Raw genomic sequence first — 11,291 nt, 5'->3', positions numbered from 1 at the left:
TGATACATCTTTGCCACACCAGGATGAATAGAATATCTAGAGCAATGGGCCTCCCCAAGGATGAGTCTAACTAGATCTCCAAATCTAGGAACACATATACGACCCTCAATCCTCAAAATACCCTCTAAATCTAGGTACGAATGAAATGCAAGAACTCAAAGACTCAAGACTCAAGACTAAACTCAAGAATAACTTACTCAAATACTCAAGAAGGTATACTCTCTAAGATAGGAATAGAAATATTACCTTCAACATCGATACTAGGTGGAATGAATAGATATGGGTACTTGGCTTTCATATTCTCTCAGCTTCCATATAGCCACCTCAACAAATTGGTTTCCCCACAAAACTTTAACTGAAGTGACCTTATTGGTCCTTAATTTGCGAACTTGGCGATCAAGAATTTGGATAGAGTCTCCTTATAGGACAAGACATCTTTCACAGTAATAATTTCTATTGGGTCAATGAGTGAAGGATTTCCCAAAAACCTCTTGAGCATCGAAATGTGAAACACTAGATGAACGGTGGCTAACTCTGATGGTAACTCCAACTCATAAGCTATATTTCCAACTCTCTTAATAATCTGGTAAGGACCAATGTATTGGGGACTAAGCTTTTCTTTCTTCCCAAATCCATAGCACCTTTCATGGGTGAAACTCTTAAATAGACCAAATCATTCACCTCAAACTCTAAGTTTCTTCTCCTAATATCGATATAGGACTTTTGATGACTTTGTCCAGTTTTCAGTCCCTCTTGAATAATCTTCACCTTCTCTATAGCTTGATGATCCAAGTCTATCCTTATCAACTGAGTTTCACAAACTTCGAACCAACCAATTGGCAATCCACATCTCCTCCCATAAAGAGACTTATAAAGAGCCATTTGAGCGACTATACTCAATGAGAGGTAAGTGATTATCCTAACTACCTTTGAAATTAATGACACAAGCTCTCAACATGTCCTGAAGAGTCGAAATTGTATTCTATGCTTGACCATCTGTCTGATGATGAAAAGCAGTACTAAGATTTATCTTTAGCCCAAACCTCTCTAAAATGACTTCCCAAACTGAGTGGTGAATTGATCACCTCTATCTAAGATTATAGAAGGGAGAACTCCATGAAGTAGGACTATTTCTCGAGTATGCAATCTAAAATAATCATCGGTTGAACTTGTAGTCTTAATAGGTAGGAAGTGGACTGATTTGGTCATCAAATCCATAATAACCAAACTAAAATCAAGCTGTCTGTGAGATTGCGGTAAATCCATACTGAATTCCATATTGATCATATCCCATTTTTACTCTAGAAATTCTATATTCTAAGTTACACCATAAGGCCTTTGATGCTCAATCTTAACTTGTTGACAGTTTGAGCACTTGGAAACAAACTATGCTAAATCTGTCTTCATACCATTAATCTAAAAGAAACTTCTCAAGTCATGGTACATTTTGGTAGAATCTAGATGAATCAAATATTTAGAGCTATAAGCCTCTGCCATGATTATGTCTTGAATACAATCAAAATTCAAAACATGAAGTCTACCTTAATACCTCAACACTCCATCTCCCCCTTTGGCAAAATCCATCACTTTCTGTTTGTGAACATTTTCCTTCAATTGAAGTATAATAGGGTCTTGATCTTGTTTTTCCTTCACCACAATAACTAGTGAAGACTCAGCCCTATTCTAAACTATGATTCTACCCTCATCTGTATCTACAAGGAAAACTCCTAAATGTGCAAGTCTATGCACTTTCTTAGGTAAATCTTTCCTTTCTTCCTTCACATGAGCAACCCTATCTCTTCCCTTTCCATGGGGCACTCTCATGGATAACCTGCTAAGAGAATCAATAATAATATTAGCTTTACCTAGATCGTAGAGAATGTATAATACCCCAAAAGTTGAAAAGTCTAAAACAAGGATCAAAAGATGAATTTCCAACTCTACATCCATCGGCAGAAGACTAACGGTAACTAACACTACTGTTCATCATCTTCATCGGCAGAAGACTGCCGGAATGGCTTCACCACCGCCGGTGGAGCTTCACATACCACCGGACTGTAATAAGAACATAGTTGAAGAAGCATCAACCTTTAATCCAGCTAAGAGTACTTTGAATCTGCAAAAAAATATTGACAAACCAGTAGCAATTTCAAGTAAGGCAGGATTGATTCAAGTTGCAACATCACAAAATCAAACCCACAGCTCCTCCAATCTGCAAAATACACCTGCGAACACTGTAGATATTTCTGAGGAGGAGCTGCGCCGTGCTCAAAGAATCATTGATTTGAAGAACAATGGTTTGATTCGAGTCACAAGACCTGTATCATCTGATTCCTTATCATTTGGACTACCTATAGTCCAAAAATTGGATCAAAATACTACACAAATCGTGAGCACTGATCCTGCAATTAGTGTGCTGGAAAATGCACAGTCGCTGGAGGTGCGCCTTGAAATTCGACCAAGTTCCGGCGAGATTCGAGACCTCGGACCCACTGGGGTTTGTTCTCCTAGGCAAGACGCTTCTACTGGTTCAATTTTCACCGGAGTTGGAATCGCCGGTGAACAGGTCGATGCCGGCGCCGGAGCTACGGCATATATATCTTATCAAAATCATTGCCAATGTGTTGAGGTTGATGCGGAGGACCTCCCAGGTACCAAGAGCCATCTCGAATCAATCCCAAAAGCCTCGAATATCAATTTGATCCCTCAGTCAGATGAGGTCGCCGGAGCTCCGGCCACTCAATTCGACCAAGCTCAATTCCAAAGTGTTCAGCTTGATAGGGAGCACCTCCCAGCCACAAAGAAACAGCTTGAATATCTACCCTCTTCCTCGAATTTGAATTCGAATACTAGCCATGATGGTGTCGCCGGAGCTCCGGCGAACCAATCAATCCAATATCAATGCCAACAGGTTCGTGACACTAAGGGGAGGCTTCCAAACTATATACCCAGTATCGAATCATCTCCTATTAGCTCAAATACGAAAAGTCGTCAAGGCGACATTCAAGGAGAGGTTGCCGGAGCTCCGGCGACCCAATTGAGAAGGGACCAATTCCAAAAGGTTCCCTAGGTTGTTGGTAACCTTTCCAGGCAAATTATTGAGTTCGAATCACCTCCCATATGTTCGAATTCAAAAAGTCGTCAAGACGCAAATGGAGGTGACACTCACAGTTTCAAGGCCTTACAATCTGAGGAGCTTACTTTAGCACACAACCAACATCAGTATAGAGACAATGGCACTCAATCCATAACACCCCAAAGGAATGGTACTGATCAGGCTCATGAAGTCTCAACTCATCACAGCAGCAGCTTCCACCAAAGCATTCCAGGTAAGTACCCCATCTCTAATAATCCTAACCAGGGTCAGTATAATCATTCTTCTAATGAAATACTTTTAAATTCCAATGCTATAGAACACCATACTAACTCTGTGCTTGGCCTAAAAAAGGTTTTGGATTCTAATCCTGACAAACATGATGGTAGAGATAATATTGCAGGGCACCCTTCTAATTTGCTTAGCTATGATGTTAGTTTGTTGAAATCCAGTGAAGCAAATGTGCTCCCTGGTACTGCTGCTAATATTTGTGTGCAGGGTAATACTCATAACAATTCTATGTCTACTAGCAAGCCTGGAAACAATCAGCCTACTAGCCTTCATAACAGCTTCCCTAAGATATCATCCAACTTTGATAAAATTAGCCCCAATAACCAAGCTCCTAAACCTGGGACTAATCAGCCTCAACAAGTAGAAAATACCAATAGAAATCCTCAAAGGAATCCTTTCCCCAATAGAAAGGAACAGGTCCCTGCCCCTGCCCCATACACAGTGATCCAAACCATTGCCTCTAAGCTTAGGTTAAACAAAGCCAAGAATGACACCCCTCTTGAGCTATCTCCCCCTATCTATACCACTAGACAAGGGCTACCTGCTGTGATATATGACCATGATGATTTCATGATTAAATTAGCTCAAAAATGCAAATATACCCTTGTATGGAAATTCAGCAGCACTATGCCTAAGGTGGAGCTAATAAGGAGAAGCTTCATTCTCCAAACTCAATTGGTAGGGGGTGTTAAAATTGCCCACTTCAATGCCAGACATGTATACATTGACTTGGACAATGAATTGGACTACACAACTGTGTGGACCAAGCAAAGAATGACCATTAAAGGCCAAGCTATGAGGATACAAACCTGGACTCCAACTTTTAGGCCTAAGGAGGAAACTCCTATTGTTCCTGTGTGGGTAGCCCTGCCAGAACTCCCATGGCATTGCTATGAAAAGGAGTTTGTAACTACTTTATTGTCCCCTGTTGGAAAAGTTCTCTTTATGGATACTGCCTCTGTCCAAAAGACAAGAGGAAGTACTGCCAAAGTAAGAGTTCAAATCAATCTGACCCAAGAGAGGCCTCATCATGTCTGGCTTGGCTATGACAAAAGAGATCCAACTATTGGAAGATGGCAAGAACTGCTTTATGAGAATGTCCCTGAATATTGCATGTATTGCAAGCATCAGGGGCACATGATACATGTATGCAACATTAGAAAAAGAGATGAAGAACAAAAAATAGGAAAGAAACTGAAAATGGAAAGAAAAACAAGAGCCATGATGAGAATGACAAAACAGAACAATCCCCCCCACCACAGACTCAAAACAATCCTTCAACAATCAATGGATCACAACAGCCACAAAACTCCAAGGCTAGCAAAGATGACAATGGCTGGCAAACACAAAGAAGGAAGCAGAACAAAGGACCATCCAATGTGCAGCAAAATTAGGACAGCAGAAACACTGGAGCATCACTCAAAGGCAAGTATGTAGCAGTGCAGCAAGTCCATGCTGATCCAGGTAAGATTCCTACTCCTAATTCTATTCCCAATGTTCATGATGATCTTGCTAGGCAAGATCAACCCACTAACCAAAATGCAGGAACTACAAACATCCTAAGGAACTCAATTCTGAAGAGTTCATCAACAAGGCAAGCAAGCACCACAACTGAGAGACAAGGTATTGACTTATCTCTCCCACAAACCCCTTCCCCCCATATTCTCTGCACAAGTACTGCATTACCAGGTACTGCATCAAGGACCAATGTTGCAAGGAATTCAGGTATTGAATTATCACTCCCAATACCCCTGCCCCCCCCAAAGGCTGATGTTGTTGTGGTTGATCTGGTAGTTGAAGGAGGGGAGGTTGGAAATATACAGGAGAACCCCACTGACATGCAGGATGGGGAAACCAATGGGGGAAGGGTATCCCCTCATGCTATGCATGAGAGCACTGTTGAGATTAGGAGTGATTCTAGAGACCCTGCTGTTTCTGCTCATAAGGCCCCCACAAACACCCCTATCCCTACAGCTACTCCTACTGATGAAGTTACCATGAAAGCTAGCAAAGGTGCCATGGCCAAAGACCTGGGATCACATGCCAGTACTAGTGGTAAAAGTACTACTATTCAGAAGAATAAGCTAAGCAAAAAGAGAAGAGAAGCCATCAAAAAGAAAATAACAGAAAAGAACTCCGCTGAAAAATATCAAACTATGGACATTGTGTTAGTACAGCAAGGGGAGCAGGGGTGCCAACAATTTGTCTTAGATGATGACCAGGTGGGGATGGATATCACTCCCCTCCAAACCCATTGCATACTTACAACTCCCACTCAGTCAGCAGGTCTCACTCCTGAGACCAATACTGGTGCATCCCAGCCCAAGTGTACCCTCAATACCAATAATGAAACTCCTCCTAAGATTGATGAATATGCAGTGTGTGTATCTGAGAATGAGGAGGATAGTGATTACCAACTAATGAATGATTATGATGATGATGATGCTGTGAGTGAGCAATTAATAAAGGCCTTCAGTCCTTCCAAGGAAAATGTGTATGAAGATGAAGTCCAGTAGATTGCTAAGGCTCAGGGACTCTCTCCAAGGGGTGCTCATAGAACAAACTTCCAACCAAATAGCCCTGTGAACTCTGCCCCCAAGGGCAGACCAAACACTAGACTCTACACCTCCAAAGTTTCCCAATGAGTAGTATTCTCAGTTGGAATGTGAGGGGTATTAATACCCAGGGTGTCATGGAAAGACTTCAATCCCTGAAGAGTATCCATCAGATTTCCTTATTTGCTATCCTGGAACCTTTTTCTGATAGCTCTCAAATTCATCAGTTCAGAAACCAGCTTAACATAGACAATGCTATTAGCAACCCAAATGGTAAGATTTGGTTGTTTTGGAACAAAGATGTGGATTGTAGGATTCTGGAAAATAGGGAACAGGTGATTACTTGTGAAATCTTCCATATAATGAATCCAAACCAATTCAGAGTTTCATTGTCTATGCAAAATGCAAAGATCATCTCAGAAGACCATTATGGGATAGCATGTTGCAGCACTCAAATACAACCCTCCCTTGGTGTACCTTAGGTGACTTCAATGTTATCACTGAACCTGAAGAGAAACTGGGGGGTGTTACCTACAATATGAGAAAGAGCTTGGAGTTCATAAGCATCATTCAAGCCTGTGGTCTTCAGGATTTGGGATTCTCTCGACAGAAATACACTTGGTCTAATCAGAGGGGTATCTTCTTTAGAATCTGGAAGAGATTAGATAAAGGTATGGTCAATGACAAATGGCTGGAAGTGATGCCTCAGACTACTATCACTCACTTACCTACTGTTGGCTCTGACCATTGCCCTCTCCTGTTAGAGATCACTGAGCACCATCAACACCACATCAAGTATTTTAAATTCATGAATTGTTGGACAGACCACCACTCCTTCATGGATACTGTTAGCAACTGCTGGAACAGGAACATTGAGGGTAATCCCATGTGGTGTTTTCATCAGAAAATGAAGAGATTATCTAATACTCTTAGTAGGTGGTCCAGGATGCTGTTTGGGGACATCTATGCTAAGGTGAAAGATTATGAAGCCAAGGTTAGACAAGCTGAGGAGGATCTAATTCTTCTTAACTTTGAGGAATGTAGAGCCAATCTTCATGCCATCAATGCTGAGTATATAGATATCTTAAGTTAGAGGACTCCATGCTCAAACAAAAGACTCAGTTGCAATGGTTCAAAGAGGGGGACAAGAACTCCAAGTACTTTCATGCAATCATCAGAGGAAGAAGAAGGAAACTCTTCATCCATAGGATTCAAAATGATGAAGGTAACTGGTTGCAAGGGGATGATGACATAGCCAGGGCTGCTTGTGATCATTTCCAGAACATTTTCACTGGTGAAGACACTCATATTCAGGAGGATGCCCTTCAATGTATTCCTAAGCTTGTCACAGATGATCAAAATAGGGACCTCCAAGCTCTCCCCACCTTGGAGGAACTGAGGACTGTGGTCTTCTCTATGAACCCCAACTCAGCAGCTGGCCCTGATGGAATGAATGGTAAGTTTTTTCAGGAGTGCTGGGAGATCATCAAAGAAGATCTATTCAGAGTGGTCCTTTCTTTATTTAATGGTCAAACATTGACTAAGTACTATACTCATACCTGTTTGGTTTTACTCCCAAAAGTAAGCCATCCAACCAAGCTCTCAGAATTCAGGCCTATTAGCCTTAGCAACTTTACCAATAAGATTATTTCCAAGCTTTTATGCCTCAGACTAGCACCTACTCTTCCTACTCTTATTTCCCCTAACCAATCTGGTTTTGTTAAAAATAGGAGTATCTCTAAGAACATCATGCTAGCTCAAGAAATCATTCACCAAATTAAGAAGCCTAATGTAGGTGGTAATTTGGTCATTAAGCTGGACATGGCCAAGGCCTATGATAGAGTCTCTTGGTCCTATATCTATTTGGTCTTGAGGAAAATGGGCTTTGGAGAAGGGTTCATTGATATGGTATGGAGAATTATGTCTCACAATTGGTATTCCATCATTATCAATGGCTCAAGACATGGTTTTTTTCACTCAACAAGAGGTCTGAAGCAAGGGGACCCTCTTTCTCCCTCTCTGTTCATCCTTGGGGCTGAAGTTTTATCTAGACTCCTGAACAATATCCATCATCATCCTAATTATCAGGGTTTCTTCATGGCAAAGAGGGGGCCTCAAATTAATCATCTCAGCTTTGCAGATGATGTTGTCATCTTTTCTTCTGGGAGAGCCCAAACTTTGCAACTCATTATGGAAACCTTGCACACTTATGAGAGTACCTCTGGTCAGCTGATCAACAGAGACAAGAGCCAGTTCATGGTCCCTTCTAATGCCTTCAATTCTACTGTAAGAAGAATTAAGAAGGTCACTGGCTTCAGGCAAAAGGATAGCCCTATCACTTATCTGGGGTGCCCTCTTTACATTGGCAGACAAAAGCTCATATATTACTCTGATTTGATTGCCAAGGTGGTAAATAGAATAACAGGGTGGCAGGCTAAGATCCTCAACTATAGAGGCAGAGTCACTTTGGTTAAACATGTCATCCAAGCACTCCCCATCCACCTGCTGTCAGCTAGCTCCCCTCCTGTAACCATTCTCAAACAGATTCAGAGTATCACTGCAAACTTCTTCTGGGGGTGGAAGAATGACAAGAGGAAGTACCACTGGTCTTCCTGGAAAAACCTTAGCTACCCCTATGATGAATGTGGTATTGGTGTTAGACAAATCTCTGATGTGGCCAAGTCTTTCCAATATAAACAGTGGTGGACTTTTAGAACTAAGAACTCACTATGGGGAGATTTTACCAAAGCAAAGTACTGCCAAAGATCCAATCCCATCACCAAGAAATGGCACACTGAACAATCTTTGATATGGAAGCATATTATGAAGAACAAGCACAAAGTTGAGCCTCACATCCAATGGCAAATACAGTCTGGCTCTTGCCTCTTTTGGTGGGACAACTGGTTGGGAGTGGGTCCTTTAGCCCAATTTAACAACAACAGCTGCAGGCTTAACAACACCACTGTTTCAGCCTTCATGGACAATGGACAATGGAACACTGATCTTCTCATCCAGCAGGCCCCTCCACAGATGGTGTCTAATATTCTTGCTACTCACATCAATTACCAACCCCTCCAGCAGGACCAACCATGTTGGCCATAAACAACAATGGGGAGTTTAGCTGTTTTTCTGCTTGGAATATCATCAGAGACAAGAGACCCAAAACCAGGATTAACTCCAATACCTGGCATTAATTCATACCTTTCAAATGTTCCTTTCTTGTTTGGAGAGCCCTTAGGGGAAAGTTACCAACCAATGAGAAAATAACTAGCTTTGGACACTCTCCTTCACAATGCTTTTGCTGCTACAGACCTGGCCAAGACACTATAGACCATATCTTTGTTGCAGGAGCATTTGCCAGGAGTACTTGGAGTATGTTTGCTAACTCTGTGGGCATAAGCAAGGAGTACACACCTCTCAGAAATTTGTTAATGAGATGGTGGACCTCTAAATGTAGGAATGAGGCTCACAAGCTCATGATACAAGCACTCCCTATCTTCATATGCTGGAACCTCTGGAAGAATAGATGTGCTTCAAAATATGGAGGAAAGCATTCTAACCTTGCAAGAGTAAAGTTCTCTGTCTTTAAAGACACTTCCCACTTGCTGCACAGTGCTTTTCCTTATATCAGCTGGCCCAACAACTGGAAGGACCTGGTTTTCTTGGTTGAGCAATGCTACCATGATATCAAGGTCTTCCCTGTATGCTGGTCCAAACCAACTGACCATTTGGTGAAGCTGAACACTGATGGCAGTGCTCTCACCAATCTTGACAACATTGGAGGAGGAGGAATCCTTAGGAATGCATCTTGTGATCTCATGTTTGCTTATGCAATCCTCTTAGGATCTGGAACTAACAATCAAGCAGAGATCAAAGCTGCTATCTTTGGTCTCTCTTGGTGCCTTCATCTTGGCTACAATCAAGTTATACTGGAGGTTGATTCCCAATTACTTCTCAAATGGCTGCAACAGGAAGCAAAGCCTCCATGGTCCATCAAAGAGCTGCTGGACAAGCTCAATAACATCATAAACCAATTCCAGGAATTCAGCTGCAACCACACCTTCAGGGAAGCCAATTCCACAGCTGATAGCTTGTCCAAACACAGCCACAAATGCTCTGTTCCTGAGCTCTACTTCAACAATCAGGATCTTCCCAAAGAGGCCAGAGCCCTCATGGAGCTAGACATACTGGGAATGACAAATTTCAGAAGAAGGAGACTCAAAAGGCTTAAGAAGCCCCCCTGACAACTGCCTTATTATTGTTCTAATTTGATCTTCAACTTGGATATGTATAATTACAGCTACCTTGAAGATCCTATAATTAGGACTATTGTAAAGAGGAAAGTCTCCTCTACTTATTGCTTTTTTAGACATAAAAACTTGCCTCTACAGGTAAGGAATAGAGCATTATTTCTTCTTTCTTTTCATATCTCTGTTGTATGTGCAGGTACATACAAACCTACAACTCATCAGTCCATCAGTGGAGAAACAAATTTAGGTGCCCCATGGTGCAGCAATAGCAGGATGCAACAAACTACAAATGGAAGTTTTCCAAATCCAATTGATGCAACCCCTCTTTGGATGGCTGTTAAAGGATGCAAGAACACAAGATCATGCATAAGGAGTCCTTTGTACTGCAATTTCAGCCTGCCTCTTACCTTTATCAACAACAACATCCTCCAGCAACAAAGTCACAAACCTGCAACTTTCAGGGAACACATACAAGACAATATTAGTAGCTATTATAACCTGCAGAATTACTTGCCTGTGTGGTTTTCTGTTTGTTGGTGTAGGGTGATTTGTACCAAGTGGACATGTCCAAACACCTCCAACTTTTGCAGGATTGCATCATATACTAATTTGGAAAGGCCCAACAAGTTTCAGCTCAAAAGGATAATTGGAGACGTTAAGCGAGCGACCTGGAAAAAAATCAGCAATCTTAAGCCTAAAGAGAGAGTAACTTGGTAATTGGAAGCTCCAGCTTGGGAGTCAAGCCCTCAAAATTTGCAGGGATAAATAAAAGGCCATATATGCATACCTCATGAAGTTTCAGGCCAAACGGAGAATTGGAGACGTTAGTCGAGCGACTTGGCAAAAGATAATAGTCTCCAAAGCTCCTACTGAGGTAACTTCCTTTTTGCTAGTTTGTGCAAGCCCCCTTTTATTTGTTTTTGGTTGTTGTATTATTTCAGGTACCTGGAGTGATGTATCAACATTCATTAACAACAAATACATAGAGAAAAGCCCAAATACAACTTCCAACCACCCTGCAGCACTTAAGCTTCAGCAGGGCAGCATGTGCAGGGTGAGGTGCAGCTTGTGGACCTGTCCAAAGGCCTCCAATCTTTGCAG

The 11,291-nt window shown here is 41.8% G+C and overlaps 1 protein-coding gene across 1 annotated transcript; it reads right to left on the bottom strand.

Moving 5' to 3' along the window:
* Positions 1-376: 376 nt before the first annotated feature.
* Positions 377-882, bottom strand: LOC129899909 (uncharacterized). Its single transcript, XM_055974907.1, has 2 exons — positions 682-882; positions 377-583 (listed from the first exon to the last, which is right to left on the bottom strand). The coding sequence occupies exons 1-2, from the start codon at positions 880-882 to the stop codon at positions 377-379; spliced, it is 408 nt and encodes a 135-aa protein (XP_055830882.1).
* Between the last annotated feature and the right edge of the window lie 10,409 nt (positions 883-11,291).

The sequence above is a fragment of the Solanum dulcamara genome, chromosome 8, assembly GCF_947179165.1.
Source record: "Solanum dulcamara chromosome 8, daSolDulc1.2, whole genome shotgun sequence".
Lineage (NCBI taxonomy): Eukaryota > Viridiplantae > Streptophyta > Magnoliopsida > Solanales > Solanaceae > Solanum > Solanum dulcamara.
Note: the sequence above shows the minus strand (reverse complement) of the source record. Positions and strands in the feature narration are given on the sequence as shown.